The following is a 19,817-nucleotide window of genomic DNA, read 5'->3' on the forward strand; positions in this document are numbered from 1 at the left end:
CATCACCTCCGTGCTCCTGAGGCTTTCCCCACTGAGGCTGGGATCGACTTTGGGGCGTGGGGGGAGGAGGGTGATGGAAGAGAATTCCCCTCTTCCTGCAGGTCTTCCTTCCTGACCTCGAGTGACCGACCACTCCCTTCCCCAGTCTTTCTCCCCATTCCCAGGCCCACTCTGATGTGCCGGCAGGGTAGGAGGGGAGCGGGAGAGTGGATAGCTTTGCACTCACAACTGAGGCAGTCTAACAGCTGTCCTCTGCAGGCGCAGGGGTGGTCACTTGCCTTGGCTGCAGGACAAAATAGTCAGAGATTAGCATATGGGCATGGCCTAGGGGATGAAGGACAGGAGGCCCGGTCTGGCCCCCAGGAGAGTGACCAGTTGGGCCCCTCCCAGAATGACTTCACCGGGGCCCAAACATGGGAGCCAGTGCAGGGTCAGACCCCCTAACTTCACCTCCACAACCTCATTATCCAGAGATCCAGGCAGCACTGGACAAGGCTGAGCCCCTAAATTACACCCAACGGCTTTATCTGACCCTCTCAGCAGACCCAGTACTTTTAGCCAGTGACTGTTATTTTTCAGGGTCAACCGCCAACTCAGTTTTCCCATTCTGATTCATCAAACACAGGTGGAGGCCTGCGGCTGAAGCAAACGGTAGATGTCAAAGTGTGGTCCCCGGACCAGCAGGATCAGCATCATTAGAAACACCAGTTCTCAGGCTCCATCCCATATGTGCTGAATCAGAAGCTCTGGGAAAGGGGTCCAGCAGTCTTCTGTTTCAACAAACCCTCCAGGTGATGCTGGTGCACACTCAGAGTTGAGAACAGGACTGCAGGGCCTATCTATCTGTCCTCAGCTGGGCCCTTTCTTCAACTCCTTCACTGGCAGGATAAAGGCCACTTAAGGTACAGTCCTTCAACTTCTACCTCCTCATGTGTGTCAAGCTCTCCCTAATGTCCCCCCTTCCTTTGCCCTACCCTCTCCCCCACCCACCACCTTCTAAGCCCTCTCTGTAGCCTTCCATACCATGTGACCCCAGCTGCTCATATATCTTCCTCCATGAATCCCTTTGCTCTTGAACATTCATTTCTTTCTCCTGGTTATTTTCTCTGTGTGTCCAAAGACACTCTGGTCTCTTCCAATTCTAGAAAGACAAAAGCCCCAGGAGAACTCTATAGAGTTTACAAACTACCTAGAATAATCTGCTCTAAGTCCCCTGTCCCCTTACACAGGTAGGGCACAGAGAAGCAGCTTGCTCAAAGCCGCAAGCTGGTTCATGGCAGAGTTGGAGTGAGATATCAGGTTGCTGCATCTCTGTTCAGGGCTCCTTCTTGATAAAGGAATCCTGGCCTGCATCAGCTCCATCAGCTCTCACTCTCACTCCCTTTCGCAGGCTGGTTCCAGCCCCTCAGCCCTCTCAACACTGCCTCTCTAAATGTCACCTCAGTGCATAGCGCTTCTCCTTCTCCCACTACTTTCCCTCCTCCCCCTTGAAACCCACCCCTCCTCACCTTGTTGCGGCCACTTCTCATCATTTTTGAAAAGCTTATGTTTTCACTGCTGAGCCCTGAGCCATCACCTCTGTGCTCCTGTGCTTCCCCCAGTGGGGCTGGGGTCAACTCCTGGGCATGCGCGACAGAAGGTAATGGAGGAGAATGCCCTCTTCCTGCAGGTCTTCCTTCCTGACCTCAGGCGACCACTCCCTTTCCCTGGTCTTTCTCCCCATTCCCAGGCCCACTCTGGTGTGCCAGACGGGCAGGAGGGCAGAGGGCAAGTGGTGCCTCAACACCAGAAGGTAGCTTTGCACTCACGGCTGCGGCACTCTGACAGCTGTCCTCTGCAGGCGCAGGTGCACTCACAGTCCTGATCCATCCTCTCCCTCTCTGACTGTTCCTTTTCCATCTTCTGTTCTGGCTCTTTTTCTTGGGCTTCCTCAGGGCCTTGTCATCACCATTTTTTTTTTTTTTTTTTTTTTTTTTTTTACAGGGCCTCACTCCTTCGCCCAGACTGGAGAGCAATGGCGCTATCCAGGCTTGAAACGCCAGGCTCAAGTGATCCGCCCATCTCAGCCTCCCAAGAAGCTGGGACTACAGGCATGCATCACCATGCCTGGCTAATTTGTTGTTGTTGTAAAGACAGGGTCTCCCTATGTGGCATAGGCATGCTGGGCTCAAATGCCTGGGCTTGTGCAATTATCTCTCCTTGGCCTCCCAAAGTGTTGGGATTACAGGCGTGAACCACCATGCCCGGCCATTTCTTTTTTTTCTTCTTTCTTTGCTCACAGACTTATCTGGCTCTCATTTCAACTGGCAGTTCTAAATAGATGGCTCCAATACGACTTTTATCCCCCAGCTTCCTCAAACTCCAGGTCTGCAGTTTTAGCAGCTCCCCCGATGCCGAAGATGCACCCCACATCCCATCATCCAAACTCAAACTCTCCTTCCTCCACATTTCCCAAACCAGCCACCACCACCTCCTGACTCCTGACATCATCCTGTTACCATGGTTTCTAAGATCTTTACCATCCCCTCGCATTTATGGTCACGTTTCCTGGTTAAAAACTCAACATGGCCCTGTGAATGCAAAGTCCCTGTGGATCCAAGTAAAACGGATCCACCAGGACTAGTCTTCAAAATCAATAGCCACCATTCTGTGCAGGAATCCATTGCCAGGTGGAATGCTTGGGCCTTCATGTCCTCTGGATTCTAGAGTCTAAAGGGAAGGGCAGGCTTTTATAGACTCTGCTCGACATTTGCTGAAGATTGGGAGCTCCTCAGGGAATGACTCAGCCCTCCTTGGGCAAAACAGTTAATAAATCAGACAAAATCAGTTGTTTTATGAGCAACTTGCTATTGCTGGGTCACTCACTCTATGCTAAATGACCCTCTGGGAAGAGTTTCTATGTTCATAGTCCTCTGAGACAACAACTACTTTGTGATGACAGCAGTTAATGGATGTTTGAATCAAAGACAGAGAGAGAGATAGGGTAAGGGCTAAGGTTAGAGTCCAGGGTCAAGGGCAGTGGCCAGCATCAGGGGGAGGATTGGGGTCAGGAGGCCATGTGTGAATGGTTGGAAGCCATCCTGCTCCCTGCAAGGACAAACCTATGCCAAAATTGTTCTCATCTTCAGCCTCTCTTGCTACCAGGAACACCTGATCTCTCACTGCTTCACACCTCACACCCTCCTTCCCAACCCAGAACGACAGCCATTGTCACCAAGGCCCTCGTGGCAGTACCTGCTGAACCCAGGACTGGCTGTAGGACGCGGAATGGGGCAAGTAAAGAACCTTCCTTGGAAATGAAAATACTTCATCCTGTCCTGTTCTTCCGACAACAGAACCTTACCCGACTCTGCCCTGCCACCTCCCAGAATCAGAGGACCTGGGTTTCAGCCCCATTTCTCACTGACCAGCTACAGAACTTACTACAAGATAACAAGCCCTTTTTGTGTCCTGGTTTCTTCACCTGAAAACAAAACTCGTAAAATGTTCCCTGCTCACTGTACAGGATTGATGTAATGATGACAATGTGCTTGTGTGAAAGCAGTTCACTGTTGACAAGTCACTCTCGTTACATCATCTACTTGGATCTTTACAAACCACCGTGTCAGATAGGCAAGGAGAGCATTTGATACTCTTTTATGGATGAAGAAACCAAGGCTCCCCGAGGAGGAAGGATGTGCCCAGCTGCACAGCTAACACGTGGCACAGTTGGGATTCAACCAAGCCCCCTGTGCACTGTGCCACATGGTTCCAGCACGGCAAGAGGCTGGGTGACACAGCATGCTGCTATTATTAAGAAAAGCAGTATTTTTTCCCAGGATGGCTATAGTTCAAATATTTGCCAGCGGATTATCACTGGTGAATTTGGGCATCCCCAGCATCTCCAATCTGTCATTGCTTAAGTGGGTTATTTTGATCTAAGAAGTAGATGTGGGATCACTGGCCTCAGGGCTGAAACGGAGAGGGTAGAGTTAGCCAAGGAAGAAGAGGAGCCGGTGGGTGTTTCTGATGCCACCGTCCACTGATGGTAATCACACTTCCTGCTGGGTACAGAGGACTACAGAATTTTAGGAAAGTTCATAAATTCTAACAATCCCATTTGATGGGTGAGAAAACTTATGCCCAGAAAGATAACAAAGACATCCCCAAGCAGCTGAGCCAGTTCCAGCCCCAGGTTTCCTAATTCTAAGTCCAAGGCTCCCTCCCGGCCACCTGCATTTCAGACTATTCTTCACCTCATTCTGCCTGGGGCTTATCCCTCCGTTTGTGTGCAACTGACAGCAGAGAAGTGGCAATGGGGGTGATGTGCACAGCGGATCCTTTTCCACAGACATCCCCTGAATGAGGGGCAGTCCTCTTGGAGATTGCTGTCAGGTTCAAATGCCAGGCCCAAGACACAGCTTTGTCACCATGGGCCAGGACAACCCCTTGAATGTGTGTGTTGGGCTTTGAGTTGGGGAAGAGGAAATATTACTCACGACTTCTCTCGCCGGCCGAGCCTCCTCGGGGGGCTTGCCTGTCTCCTTCTGGGGGACAGGGATTTTCCCCGGCTTCTCACTTGGGTCGGAGAGTGGGCACTTGCAGGTTTCAGGATCTGAAGGAGATGTGAGGAGTTAATCACCCTGGTTCCTAAGGGACCTCCACCCTCAGGTCTTCTTCTAGCACCACATTCCACCCCCCAGCCCAATCATGACGCCATGGTTTAGAAGGCATTGAGCAGGAAGACTTCTAAAAAAGGAGGCTGGAGACACACACATTCCTCTCTCGTCCTGTACTGTCAAGCAGCAAGGGCACCACTTCCAAGACGGATATACAGATGGTCACATTGTGCTCCTTGTGCCATGTAGAGAGAGGAACACAGCCCAATGCCTCAGTCTCCCCGGGGCTGTGTTTGTTTGCTTGGCAAGTTCCTCTCCTCACGAAGGCAAAGTTCCATCTATATTGCCCCAGAAACCAACTTGTTCTTCCTCTGATGCTCCCATCCCACACATATGACAGAATGGTTTTAATTGATCAGGAATCTCCACTCCAGGTCCTGCAGAGTGAAGATGACAAGTCCACAAGTGCTAAACATAGCCAGGCCTGAAGTCAGCATAATCCTTTTCTCTTAGTGACTGCACAAGCCCTGGAGGGACATGGACAAGCGGGAATCACATCACTTTGGAGGTAAAACTGAGAGAGAGAAGAGGGACGTATAAGTATAGTCTATATAAGGCCAGCATATAAGGTTTTCCAGGTTTTAATACTGAAAATCTCATGTCCTGGGAAAACCCACAGTTCCAAGCAAACTAGTACAACTGGTCACCCTATTACATCGACAAAACAGAACAAACTAGAGCTTCAATATAAAATGACTAACACTTTAGATCTGATTTCATAGAAGGAATTGCAGGACAAGACATTGTTTTAACTGTCGCATCTAAATTGATTTTAGATGGCTTTCTTTGCAGTAGTATGTGCAAAGAGAGACTTTAACCTCAAGAAATTTTTGGCCATCCTAGAAAAATGAGGCCTGGAGCAAGAGGCAGAGAGAAAGGAATGGGAAAAGAGCTCTCCTGCATGGCTTCCTTGTCTTCCCAGCACCCACCTTCATTCTCATGTCCCTGGCATATTTCTCCAGCTCCTTCCTTATGTCAGCCCTCAGCATCTTTGAGACGTTGAGGACCAGCTGCTTCCACTCAATGGGCTGGAAGCTATGAGGCTCATGGGGGACGTACAGCCCAATCTTGACCTTCTTGACTGTGTGCAGGTATTTCTTGTAAGAGTCCTCAAAGTCAAAGATGAGGTCACTCAGAGTCCGAAAAGTCAATGGCTTGTCCATCAGCTCAGCCCTGCGGCTCATGCCCAGTGAGCCATAGCGGCCATTGCAGTAAATCCCCAGCACAACGTGGTGAAAGTAGTTTCCTGAGAAGTAGGTTTTAAAGCTGATGGGGAACCGCTCGATGGAAGGCTGTCCATTGGTTAAGTAGCTTAGACAATCTGAGTCAAGGAAGAGAAAGGAGGCCTTGAAAATTCGAAGCCTGGATGCAAAGGAAGGGAAAGTGTCTCAGGGTTCAGTGAGTCCATCCCCCTGCCTCTGAGCAGGCCCACATCTAACTTTTCCAGACTAATCCTTTTATAAAGGATTTGCTTGTTATGTTTGACTATCTACTATATGTTGTATATCCAAACCAAGTTAATATGAGACAAAGAGAAAAACTTGTCATTTTCTTCAGTAATTACATACATGCAAAACAAAACAATGACAAGGCACTTTTTCCTCTGCTCCTGGGGCTCACACAGGCTGCAACCCGGCCTGGAACAGTCTCATGACTATCCTTTCCCCTCTCCTGGGTGTCTTGCCTCCTGACCTTCCTCATCCTAGCTTCGGTATTCTTGCTCCCTGCCCCGCCCCAAGGCAATTGGTAAAGCCTTTGGACCTGGAACAATTGGGAATGCAGAAGGAGGTGGCAATGAAGTGTGAATGCGGGCAGGGGAGTATATAACCTGAGCTTTTCCAGGGAAGGGGGAGCAGCAGCACCAAGCCTGGGATCATCTTTCCAAAACACACAAGAACCCCCATGGCACTTGGTGTTTACCCATCCTGTACTGTAATTGTTTGTATCTTGTGAGGGCAGGGGTTGTGTCTCACATCCTGGCATTCCCTGTGCACAGCACTGGCCTGGTACACAGATGGGCTTGTTTAATGCTTACAGAAAGAACGAACCTTAGATTGTGGATGTGCACTGCCTTACACTTAAAAGGGCTGCTCTTGGTGCCAGAGCTAATCCAAGTGCCCTGAAGAGAAGGATGCTGACAGAATCCATCCACAGCACTGGCGGCAGCCTTGTCCTCTGCTCTCGGTTTAATCACGGATGCCTCCACTCTCTAAAAAGAAAGCAGTTTTGTACCTGCTTTCTCTTCACTTTATCATGTGAGATCACCTGGCAGTTAGGGAGTGAAATCACATCCTTCTGAGTCCTCTTACGTAAATTCCTAGCTGCTTTCTGGGGCAAGTTCTCTGGGGCTGGAACAAGGGCATTCCTTAGCTGCTTAAGTCAGTGTGACAAACACTTACCCTGAGTGTCTGCTGTGCCCGACAGCCTGCCAGGTAGGGCTGTGGAGCCAAAGATAAGAACACAGCCCTTCTCCGGAGGTCTGGTGGGAAATGGACTCAGAATGCACACAGTGTGACCAGTATGGCAATTCCTCAAATAATTCAACAGGATTACCCTAGGACCTGGCAATTCCACTTCTGGGTGCATACCCAAAAGAATTGAAAGCAGCGACCCCAACAGGTATTTGTACACCCATGCTCTGAACAGCATTATTTGCAATAGCCAGAAGGTGGAAACAACGCAAATATCCATCGATGGATAAAGGGATGAACAAAATGTAGTGTATACATGTAATAGAATTTATTCAGCCTCATAAGGGAAGGAAATTCTGCAATGTGCAGAATGAGTCTTGAAGACATGCTGAGTGAAATCAGCCAAATACAAAAGGACAAATATGGTATGATTCCACTCATCTGCGGTACCTGGAGTAGCAAGTGCATACAGACAGAGAGTAGAACGGTGGTGGGCAGGGGCTGGAGGGGGGAAATGGGGAGTACTTTTTAACGGGTATGGGGTTTCATTTCTGGGGAGGAATGGTGGCCTTTTTTTTTTCTTTTTTTTTAGACAGAGTCTCACTCTGTCACCCAGGCTGGAGTGCAGTGGTGCGATCTCACCTCACTGCAGCCTCTGCCTCCTAAGTTCAAGCGATTCTCCCGCCTCAGCCTCCTGAGTAGCTGGAATTACAGGCACCCGCCACCATACCTGGCTAATTTTTGTATTTTTAGTAAAGACAGGGTTTCACAATGTTGGCCAGGCTGGTCTCGAACTCCTGACCTCAGGTAATCTGTCCTCCTCGGCCTCCCAAAGTGTTGAGATTACAGGCATGAGCCACTGCGCCTGGCTGGAATGGTGGTCATTTTGCAGAGCACTATGAATGCACTTAATGTCACCGAACTGTGCACTTAAAAATGGTTAAAATGGTAAATTATGTTATATTTTACCACAATAAAAACCAAAACACAATATGAAGTGTGCTATAAGAAAGGCAAGCTTAGCAACCTCTGGGTGGACAGAGGAGGGGCCTCAGCAGAGTAACACTGGAATTCATCTTACAGGATAAGTAGTCAGCCAGGTGGAGAAGGGGGGAGGAGACAAGAGAGAGCACCAGTCCCTCATGTCACGAGTCACTGATCTTGAGGATTTCTCCCATCGTGATGTCAACTGGTAAAGCCTTGGGACCTGGAGCAACTGGGAATGGAGAGGGAGGTGGCGAGGTAGTATGGAGGCAGGCAGGGGAGTAACCTGACCTTTTCCAGGGAAGTGGGAGCAGCAGTGCCAAGCCAGGGATCATCTTTCTGGCATCCAGCCTCCTGGGGCTATTCCTAACCTGCCTCTCATAATGAACCTGTTTCTTTAATAAACCACAGTGCTTTCGTACCACAAGCGAGCCCCACCATGGCCAGTGAGGCCCCCCAAAATACCTGCCATAGTTCACAAGATAATTTGGAAGCAAAGATCTACCTCTCCAGCATGCACGTAAAAGCATGCGCATGCCCTTAAGCAAGATAAAAAGAAGTGGCTCAGAACTAATGAATCCTGAACTCTGGGCCAAAGTCAAAAAAAGAGAAAGCAAGGAAGGACAGGCCAATGGACACAGGCGTCCAAGCAGCCAAGCCAACCAGTTTCAAAGTTGTTGAGCCAGGACCTGCAGAAGGGCCTGTGGGAGACACAGACGGATGAACCCATTCATATCCTTCACTATCCCCGAGTGGAAAGCAGGACCCAGGGATGCTGACCAAAGCAAAGAGAAAAGACAGAGATGCTGTAACTTTTAGACTCCAGGTCTGTTTGGGAGGCTGAGGTGGGCAGATCACCTGAGGTCAGGAGTTCGAGATCAGCCTGGTCAACATGGTGAAACCTCATCTCTACTAAAAATACAAAAACTTAGCCGAGATCGCGCCACTGCACTCCAGCCTGGATCACAGACCGAGACTCCGTCTCAAAAAAAGAATTCGGGCCAGGTGCAGTGGTTCACGCCTATAATCCCAGCACTTTGGGAGGCCGAGGTGGGCGGATCACGAGGTCAGCAGATTGAGATCATCCTGGCTAACACAGTGAAACCCTGTCTCTACTAAAAATACAAAAAAATTAGCCGGGCATGGCGGCGTGCGCCTGTTGTCCCAGCTGCTGGGGAGGCTGAGGCAGGAGAATGGCGTGAACCCGGGAGGCAGAGCTTGCAGTGAGCCGAGATCTCACCACTGCACTCCAGCCTGGGCGACAGACCAAGACTCCGTCTCAAAAAAAAAAAAAAAAGAAGAATTCGGATCTGTGTTTCCTGTCTGTGTGCAAGAGTCAAATTTCCCTGAGTTCAGCAGCGTGAACTGAAGCTCTCCACCTTCCTGCACTTTTCTGAAATGTCAGAAGGATAAGAACAAAGGAAAACCACGAGCACGCTGTCTCTGATTTGGACAGGCTCAAAGGCTGTTCCTGGGTCTATCCCCACAATTCCAAAAGGTTGTGGGTGATTCCAATGGCATGATGCGCAAACGTATAAAACTGTGCAGGCATGAGACTATTGTGTAAGGGAGGTGGTCATTTCAATGACCTAAATCCAGAGGCACTCAGACACCCCTCAACAAAGAGTCTGAAGTTAGCTTGTCTACCCCATGAAGGGCCTGGGCTTGTGTTCCCCTTCGTTGATCTCTTCCACCAGCAAATCCCCAGCCAATCATCTGCCCCCATTAAACTTGCAGGAGGCTTCGCTGAACAGCTGTGGCTGACTCCTGCCACTAAAGAGTTGGGGCCCTGAGCCATCTGCTGCCCGGACCCCCATTCCCAGCCTCCTGCTGGGTTCCCCAGGCATATGTTTCATCTCCTTTGTGGGAAACAGGGAGGAGGATGACAAGAGGGTTGGAGAGAGGCCTCAGTAAGGTTCAAGTTTCCATTTTTCAAATGTCAGCCAAGGCACCTGTGCTCAATCTGGTTTCAGATCAGGGCTGCAAGTGTTCCACAGACTGCAGAGAGGCACAGAGATTCTCCTTCCCACAAAGATGTCCAGGAGACCCAGAAAACAGACTAGACCAATCCTCCTGTCCCCAGTTTAATTCTGAGCCACATGTCCTTCCACTGACCTCTCCATCCCCTTTCTCTCCTGGTTTTCTTTCTACCTCTCTTTCCTTCTTAAGTCTCTTTCATGGGCTCTTTGTGCCAAACTAGACCAAAAAATACTGAGTTCATCTTTGATCTTTTTGTCCTTTCACTTATTGAACAGTAAGCACAACCCCCAGTCACAGCTCCTAAATTTGCATTTCCAGTGCAGATTCCCCTGTGAGCTCCACATTGCAAATACCTCATTCCGACATCCCACAAGGCACCTCAAATTTAACATGTCCAAATCTGAGCTCATCTTTCCCTAAATCCGATCCTCTCCTTGAAGTCCTTCCCTTGTGGCATTATCATGCAAGCCAGAAATGTGGAGTCACTGCCTTTCTCCAATAACTCCTCCCATCTAAGCAGTCCCCCAGTGGTGGTGATGATGTATGCCTCCATCCCTTCCCTCCACCTTCACTGGCACTGTCTTAGTTCAGGTCTGCATTGACGCATATCCTTTCTCTGCCACTCTCATTCCTCCAGCTAATCCCGCAGTCTATTGCCCAATTCAGAAACTTGGAGACGTTGACTCCTTCCTCATCAACTCCCGCGTCTGGTTGGCCTGCAAGTCCTATACATTCTATCTCCTTGATAGCTCTTAAAACCATTCCCTGAAATCCATTCCCATCCCCAGGGCCATGAGTCTAGCCTCACCATTCCCTCATGTAACAGCTCCCAACGGGCTTTGCTGATCCAGCCCAGCCTTTCCCAATCTGTCCTTCAGCCTGTGCTTTGGAGAACTACCTCTCTAGAGCATATACCTAAGCATGCCGCACCTCTGCTTCAGAGCTTTCATCTGGGTTGCCCATTGCCTTTTGGAAAAAAGTCATTTCTCAGCACAGCGCTCAAGGACCTAACTGATCTTGCCTGGGACCATCTCTCAAGCTCCTGCCTTGCAGTGTTTCCTTTTCCACTGTCCCTTACAGCCATCCATCCCATAGGACTTCGGAGCATCTTTGCTCTTCTATCTGATTGTGGCAGATCAGGCTCAAAGGCTGTTCCTGGGTCTATCCCCACAGTTTCAAAAGGTTGTGGGTGATTCCAATGGCATGATGCTCGAATGTATAAAATTGTGCAGGGATGAGACTATTGTGTAAGGGAGGTGGTCATCACCACCAATATGTCGATGCCATCACAGTTTCTCTGCACCATATTCCTCTCAGGCTGAAGAGCCGGGAGTCTGGTGAAAAGTGGAACAGAAAGTGTGGGAGAAGTTAGACCCTTGTTTTAGTTGTAGGTTCCGTCAAGTCAGGATACACCACCACTGCTTGGTGTCCTCCACACGCCACTCTTAGAATTTTCCCTGGCGGGCCAGGCGCGATGGCTCCTGCCTCTAATCTCAGCACTTTGGGAGGCTGACGTGGGCGGATCGCTTGAGCTCAGCAGTTTGAGACCAGCCTGCTGGTGAAACATGGTGAAACCTCATCTCTACCAAAAATACAAACAAACAAACAAACAAAAAATTAGCCGGGCATGGTGGCCTGCGCCTGTAATCCCAGCTACTCGGGAGGCTGAGGTCAGAAGGTCACTTGAGCCTGGGAGGCGGAAGTTGCAGCGAGCTGAGATCACATCACTGAATTTTCAAAGATATTTCCCTGGAGATGGGTTTGGATACTAGCACTCTTGGCTCTGATTGCATTTCCCCTTGACTGTCTTTCCTGCTGCAATGTCATATTAATGCAAAGAACAGCCACATACACACTCTCTCTAGTCCCTCCAAGTTAGAATTCTCCTTGTGATTAGTGAGTCTGCAAGGTCACTGGCCTGAGAGCTGGCCCTGATGGAGGCTGAAGCTCACAGGTTAGACTGATATTGGTCCAAGAAGCCAAGCATTGATTTGGTTCAATTCTACATGGTGAAAGTTAAAGAGATGAACCAGAGGAGTTTGACACTTTCCTCAAAGGAGATAATGGGCATCATCTCTGCGAATTTACAATGTTAAAGGCACAACCAGCCCCATTGTGAAGCCGCCATTTATGGAGTAAACTAAGCATACATAACTTAAAGGATACATGCCCAGGATGACAGCTTCAAGGCATTTGATAGGCAAGGACTCTCGGGTCATTTCTTTTGCTGTTTCCATTAACCTGTAGGATAGAGCACAGCAGAGGATCTCAGAACCTATTTAATTACACACTCGGTCAGTCTGTCAATCCATCAGCATGCCTGTCCCCACACCAGGAACCATGCAGGAGCACGGAGGGAAAAGGGAGAAGTCACTTTGCAGGAAGGCACCAAAGCACAAGAGTTAATTCCTGGAGTTAGTGCCAGTATTCCATAGCACCCTCCCAATGCCCCAGGACGGGGGCATTACAATAGAACAAATAAAGGAAGCCTTGAGAGGCAGAGTTTACAAGCCTCCTTCACCCTGGAAGTTAGAATTCACCACTGAGCTCCACTGTCAGAGTTGCTCAGTCCTCAGTCCCACCTCCAACCCGGCCCTGGGGCACCCTCCGCCTCCACCCCTTACAGACTAGGATACCTGAGCCATGGGCTACGGGAATAGAGGTTGGGAGAGGAAGCTGGCAGCTCGAATGTAGGAGAGAGGTCATCTGGCCCATAGATCATGCACCACTTACCCACTCAGCGGTCTCATTTTCCTAATTTCAAAGAACTGGGTCCCTGTGTGATTATATCTGAGTAAAGTATGTAAAGGGAAAGTGACAGAAAACTCCAAAGGTCCCAGTAATGTGGCAGAGAAAGCTATGCATTCTGATTTCTCAATGAGATGAGGATGTGAGGGCTTTCAGAAGTCGCCAGCACCCGGAAGGTAGCTAGTAGCCTCTAACTCCTCACTATCCTGCCCTGGAAATCTAATTTCTAACTTAGGCTTCAAAGTACCATGGACCTTTATAATAGCTCTTTTCAATCTGCTCTGTATTCTGGGTAGTTGACTATTTGTCTTAATTCACCTACTAGACTACAAGCTCTTTGAGAGCTGGTACCATTCTTTTTTTAAAAAAACAAGTTTTTTTAAGACATGGTCTTTCTATGTTGCCCAGGCTTGTCTTGAACTCCTGGGCTCAAGTGATTTTCCTGCCTCAGCCTCCCAAGTAGCTGGGACCTCAGGTATACACCACCATACCTAGCTAGAACTATTCTTTCATTATCTTTATATCACCTATAAAACCTGGCAGAAGGCCAGGTGCAGTGGCTTATGCCTGTAATCCCACTGGGAGGCTGAGGCGGGTGGATCACCTGAGGTCAGGAGTTCGACACCAGCCTGGCCAACATGGCAAAATCCAGTCTCTACTAAAAATACAAAAATTAGCCAAGTGTAATGGCATGGGCCTGTAATCCCAGCTACTCAGGAGGCTGAGGCAGGAGAACCACTTGAATCTAAGAGGCAGAAGTTATGGTGAGCCGAGATCTCACCACTGCACGTCAGCCTGGGCAACATAGTGATACTCTGTCTAAAAAAAAAAAAAAAACCTGGCAGAAACCCAACATATGCAAGTTAACAAATGTTACTAAATGAATGAGGAATACATGAATGGATGGATGAATATATGGATGGATGGAAAGGTGGATGGATGAATGAGTGGATGGATGGATTGGAAGGGTGGATGGGGACGGATGGAAGCAAGGATGAAAGGGTGGATTGTTAGCAGTAGGGCTTTTCAGTAGCGCATAGACTCTGTAGCAGGGCTGACTGTGGAGATGTCACCTTTTTTCATGCCTGTGCTGGCACTTGGCATTGATTACTAAATCTGAGAAGCTGCACCACTATTCACTATCTGGGATTTAGCTGACTGCCCAGAAGGTCTCAGGGACTGACCAGCTTGCACCAAGTTGTTCTGAAGGAGATGGAGAGTTCCCTGATGCCGTGCTCTCTGAGGACGGGGTTTTGATTTTTCTGAGCCTTATGAGAAGTTGCTTTGTAGGTTTTGCTCTTCTGCCTCAAACAAAAGCCTATAGGAAAAGTGCACATCGGGAAGGTGCTAATGAAGCCTGAACTTCTATGCCCAGAGCTGCTGCAGGCCAGGTGGGGATGGGAGAGTCAATGGGTGCCCCACAGTGACAGGGGCGCCTAGCAGCACTTCGATCCCTCCTGAAAAGGGCTGGGATTCCTCTCCTGGCATAGCTGTGCTTGGTCACTCAGACACGAGCACACGTAACCCCTTGAAGAGCTCAGTATAAGCAGATTCTGGGCTCCAGCCCTGGAGAGTCTGATTTCAGGCCATGGATCATAATCCCGGATGCTACTCAGAGTCACCTCACCTTAGATGACTGAGCAGGAAGCTCCAGGGTGAGGGCTGGAGGGCCTCCCAAGATCACCAGTTTGAGAGTTACTGACCTGGGCATTAAGAACAACAACTAACCATACAGTCTTGCCCAGTTTTTAAAACATATAACATGCAAGATCCTAGAGGTAAAAGAGGAAAATGAGGGGCTAAATATTCTCATTGTGAAGTGATTTCTTTACCTCACCAAAAATTTTATACAAGCAACGAGGTTCCTGGTACATAAAGTAGAATTCAATTGGCAAAAATTCAGTTCTATGCCCAACTTTCCTCCGCTCACATATCTAATCTATACATCTAGTGTAACAAATGAGACAAACGTAGAGTAAAATAATAAAAAAAGTGTACCTGAACATCTTCTTTCAGTTCCTTAGAGTTAATCATTGAGTCCCTGAAAGTGGGCTGGGGAGAAGTCCGCTCTAAACATGCCCTGAGCGGGAGATACTCACTGAGCCCGAATTTGCTGTTAGAAGGCTTCTCCCCCAATCCAGCAGAGCTCACATGGCACCTCTCTCTCCAGAACCCCATGCAACACCAGTACTCTTGTTGGTTGCTGCCGAGGATGTCTGAGGGGAAGGCAGGATTTGTCCTTTCCTATCACCACCGCCAGCTGAGCACATTCACAGTCAGGACTGACGCCAACCAGTCCCCATATCCTGGCACCTGTCACTGTGTCCAGGACAAAGCAGTAGGAAGTCCCAAGGAACTAAATAAAAGTCAGGTCAGCAGGTAGAAGAGTGGGTGCCCTGCCTTCTTCGTGCAGTGGTCCCAGTGGGCAGAGGGCTGGGAGCAGGTCCCCGCGGCCTGTTGGTGCTTCCCTTCTCTGGCCCTCTCTGCAGTCAGTGATGCTGTTGGTCATTGACCTTTGCAGTCATAATGGGTCAGAGAAGAGAAAAATGGAAAAGCAGATCCTTCAGGGCAACCAGGAAAACGTGGCAGAGAATATGCTGTCAGGTTTACAGCAGTGTGAGCAAATGATATGTAAAGCACATGCAAATTTGCCCCATCAATGCATTCCCAGTTTAATTCTCTTAACTCTCAGCCAGATGATCCTTGTGAAGACCATGTCCTAGATAGAAGTGGGGAACCTTAAAGCCTATAATCAGTTGACGTTAAGTTAAAAAAAAAAAAAGAGATGGGGAGGCATTCTAAATTGCTGTCACCTTCTAGAATAGCCTATGAGGAGTCAGTCACATCCAGAAAGAGCCAGCTCTTGGGGTCCAGGTCTGCTCTGGCAGGAGTTTGTGCCTTGGGACCATGTGGAACTCCCCATGCAGGTCCCAGAGTGGGGATCAGCACAAACACCAGACAGCCTTCCAAGGGCTAGGGCCGCCAGCCTCACTCTTGGAGACCGGCGCTACCTCCTCCTCCTAATATTGCCTTAGGATTTTACTGGAAAGATGCCATGTTGGGGAGTTGATGATCCGTGAAGTGAAAACAGAGAAGCCAATCAAGTAATCTCCCTACCCAAACGAGCAGAAATTGGTGTTTTCCGATCTAGTAAACACCAAGCCCTGTGGGGGAGGTGCTAGTGTTTGGTCCCTGCAAGGAAGACACAAAAATCCACCAGAAAGATTTTTGCCATAACATAGAATGGAGGGGCTTTTCTGGGACACGTGGGGCATGTGTGCAGTGCCCCCTGAAATCCTTTCTGCCTCAGGGCTGGGTATGGACAGACAAACAGAAAGCCAGTCAATGTGCCTGGGACCTTGTAGAACAGGCTATGTTTTATACATTTATGGAGGAAGGATAGCGGTCCACAGAAGCTTGACCTCCTGGACAATGTGCTGGGGTCCAGCTTCCCATCTGCCTCCTCTATAAAATACCAGAAGGGGCAGGTGGACCACCTGCTCCTGCCCCTCTGTCCCTACAGCATTGCTCGTGGGAGTTCTCAGAACTGATCTAATCCTGACTGCAAACAACCTGCGGATGCGGAGAAGAAAGGGACCAAATCAGCTGGTCTGAACAGACTGAACCCAGTGAGTTTCTTAGGTCTTCTTCAAGCTCAAGTCGGGGGAGAGGGCCCCCAATCCCAGAAGCCGAACCATCCATGTAGAACCAAGCAGGTCACCAGCCTGGGTCACCTGGGGAAACAAAGGCAGCACCAGGTGGGCCTCTGGTAGATCATGAGCAGTTAGGGATGAGGGCAAAACAGAGAAAGAGAAAATGAATGGAAGACTAGGAGGGAAGAAGGCAATAGACAGTGGAGGGCTCCGTGTGGTGACTCACGCCTGTAATCCCAGCACTTTGGGAGGCCGAGGTGGGCGGATCACTTGAGGTAAGTTCCAGGCCAGCCTGACTAACATGGTGAAACTCTGTCTCTACTAAAAATACAAAAATTAGTCAGGTGTGGTGGCAGATGCCTGTAATCCCAGCTACTCAGGAGGCTGAGGCAGGAGAATCACTTGCACCCAGGAGGTGGAGGTTTCAGTGAGCTGAGAGTGTGCCAATGCCCTCCATCCTGGGTGACAAAGCAAGTCCTCATCTCAAAAAGAAGGACAGTGAAGGAGAACAGGAGGAGGGGAACAAAGATGCCCAAGAGAAAGGAAGTGGAGAAAGAGGAGAAGATAGAAGGAAGAGGGGTGCTTAGGGGAAAAAGGGAAAGGACAGGGAAGAGGAGGGAGAAAGAGAAGCCAGAAGGGCTCAAGGGGAACCAGCCTGCCCTACTGGGTCACTGCAATTACAACCTCCACGCACACTCTTTCTAGACTCCCACCTGGGACATCCCTCCATGCCTGGCCTCACCAACCTTAGAGAGCTTTTGATGACCAGCTGGGGACAGATTTGCCACCAGGCTTGCGATCACCATGCCTGTCCCCGGGCTGGGTGTGCTCAGACCTTGGTTGGAAGGATACTGTAGGGTCTTCATGTAATTCTGGATCGCCTGGAGCCAGTCTGGGATCGTCATCGACAGCCTGTAGTTTGGGACCTGGGGTATTGAAGGCTGCAGAAAAATAGAGAAGAGGAGGTGTTTATTAAGGAGGCGCTCTGGGGCCCAGCTTCTGGGGACAGGCAGAGGGTAAAGCCACCAGAGAGAGAGGTGCTCCTGAGAGCCGATGGCAGCATGGTCACCCTGGTGTGGTTACCTGATTGAGCAGTGCCTCCTCCATGAGGTCTCCCAGGAACAGTGGGTCCCTCATTGAAGCTCTGCCTCTCTGAGTTCCCTCTGAGTCATGGTGGCTCTCTATGGCCCTCCGTGCTGTGTGAATACAGCCTTTTTCCCTGCAGGAGGCTAATGCCTCCTTGAGGCGAAGGACTATGTTCTATCATGTCCCCCCACCGAGCCTGGCCCAGGACGGACACTAAAGCATTCCAGCATTTCATCAATGATTGCATAATGCCTGCTGCATGGCAAATGGTGATCTACTACAAGTGCTCTACTGCAGGGCAACATTTACACAGAATATAAAGTGAATGGATGCCGGGCGCCGTGGCTCACGCCTGTAATCCCAGCACTTTGGGAGGCCAAGGCGTGTGGATCACATGAGTCCAGGAGTTTGAGACCAGCCTGGGCAACATGGTGAAACCCCATCTCTAAAATTCAAATAGATAAATAAATAAAGTGAATGGTGCCCTAGAGAATTGCAACATGGCACTACAAGTGTCACATCTCAATACCACCCTCTCTGCAACGCCCAGTGTGTCCCTTTCCCTGAGTCCCACCCTCAGATGGATTAGGGAAGATCCCTCCTCTTGCCTTGACTCTCCCCAGACAAGTGCAGCTCCTCTGGCTCACACGCCATCTTACCACTTTACCCCTCACAGCAGCTCCATCAACACACTCACTTCCTAGTCTGCCCCTCAATCAACACTCCGTGAATGTCTACAACATAGCAGATGAAGTCCTAATCCCTGCCAGGAAGAGAAGGAACCAAAGTCAGGCAAGGACTGGAAAGGGGGAAGCAGGTCCCTCTTCTCAGGAATTTAGAGCTAAGATATCCACTCGGCTCTGAGCAGCCGTACCCTGAAGGCCAAGAGCAAGAATGGACAGGGACATCCAATCAAGTCGCTGCTGAAAAGCCAGGCACGGTTTGGGGTTTTCTTGGTTGGTTTTGTTTTTTGCTTTATTTCACCTATATGTTTCTCGGTCTTCTGACCTCTGTCTCCCTGGGGTCCTTGGTGACAGAGAATCTCAGCCCACGTGGGTGGGGCTCCGGCAGTGCTGCTGCTGGGAAGGAGAAAGGAGGCTCCTCCAGGCTAAGCCACTTAAGGAGAAGCAGAAAGGGCCTGAGGACAGGTGAGGCCCATCCTCAGAGCAAACAGGGCAAGGGCGGCCCTGGGGATTTGGTGCTCCGCTGATGGAAGGGGACTCCGCTGGGGAGATGCAGGGATGGCCCTGTGCAGCCAGGCCAGGCAGCAGAGGCAGACACTGCCTAAGGCTGTTCGAGGCTCTCTCCCTGACTCTCCAGGCGCCAGCCCCAGTGTGAGGCCGAGGGCACGCTGCCCCCCCGCCTGGGCATTGGGGTCTTTCCATGCTTCCACCCCGCTGCCTGCACTTACTGCAAGTACTCCTTGACATTCCTTTCCTCTCACTGCCTCAATTCTCTCTTGGCTTTGAAATGTCCTACTTCACAGCAACTGCCTCCTCAGCTGGAAGGAAACTCATCAGAATCACACTTCCTGCATTACAGCCAAGGTATTGTGTGTGTGTGTGTGTGTGTGTGTGTGAATGTGTGTGTGAATGTGAGTGTGTGTGCACACTCAGGCACAGCTATTCTGCAAGCTCCATGTTGTTTACAACATGTCAACCCAAATCAATCACATTGCTGTCTGAGAGAGTCATTTCGGGGGGCAAGGCGTTGAATATTTGCTCCCATGACACTCACAGAGACACACACACACACACAGAGCAAGTCAAAATGTAAAGCGTATTCTGTGTTTCTGCCCTAGCATACACTAGAAAGTGTTCCATGTAAAAAATGTGCCAGAGATTTCACGAAGTGGGGAGAGAAGGGGAGATGCGAACAAGTATGTCTTTAGCACCTCCTATGTTTCAAGCTTTAGGCCCTGTACGAACGAACGAGAGAGAAAGCCCAGGAGCAGAGGCAGAGAGGAGGGGAATTCTAGTTTATTAAGACATACGCAGGTCGGGCGCAGTGGCTGACGCCTGTAATCCCAGCACTTTGGGAGGCCGAGGTGGGCGGATTGCTTGAGCCCAGAAGTTTGAGACCAGCCTGGGCAACATGGCGAGACCCCATCACTAAAAAAAAAAAAAAAAAAAAAAGAAAGAAAGAAAATTAGCCGAGCACGGTGGTGAACACCTGTAGTTTCAGCTACTCAGGAGGCTGAGGTAGGAAGATGGCTTGAGCCCGGGAGGTCAAGGCTGCAGTGAGCCATAAATGGGCCACCGCACTCCAGCTTGAGTGACAGAGCAAGACCCTGTCTC

The 19,817-nt window shown here is 49.7% G+C and overlaps 1 protein-coding gene across 10 annotated transcripts in view; it reads right to left on the reverse strand.

The window, feature by feature from the left end:
- VASH2 (vasohibin 2) overlaps window positions 1-19,817 on the reverse strand; it is a 41,055-nt gene that overhangs the window by 13,038 nt on the left and 8,200 nt on the right. For 2 of the 10 annotated variants that reach the window (XM_055371283.2, XM_019030434.4), the window contains 5 exons: window positions 17,287-17,375; window positions 12,767-12,823; window positions 12,200-12,274; window positions 5,588-5,969; window positions 4,479-4,594 (listed from right to left, as the gene is read on the reverse strand). In XM_055371283.2, the coding sequence (XP_055227258.1) occupies window positions 4,479-4,594; window positions 5,588-5,969; window positions 12,200-12,274; window positions 12,767-12,823; window positions 17,287-17,375 (719 nt within the window). Of the gene's footprint in view, window positions 1-226; window positions 284-1,006; window positions 1,142-1,508; window positions 4,041-4,478; window positions 4,595-4,755; window positions 5,159-5,587; window positions 5,970-12,199; window positions 12,275-12,766; window positions 12,824-17,286; window positions 17,376-19,817 lie in introns of those variants that run through there. The other 8 variants (XR_002006648.4, XR_010134721.1, XR_010134720.1 and 5 more) reach the window with 8 other exon arrangements.

Source organism: Gorilla gorilla, chromosome 1 (assembly GCF_029281585.2).
Source record: "Gorilla gorilla gorilla isolate KB3781 chromosome 1, NHGRI_mGorGor1-v2.1_pri, whole genome shotgun sequence".
In the NCBI taxonomy this organism is placed as follows: Eukaryota; Metazoa; Chordata; class Mammalia; order Primates; family Hominidae; genus Gorilla; species Gorilla gorilla.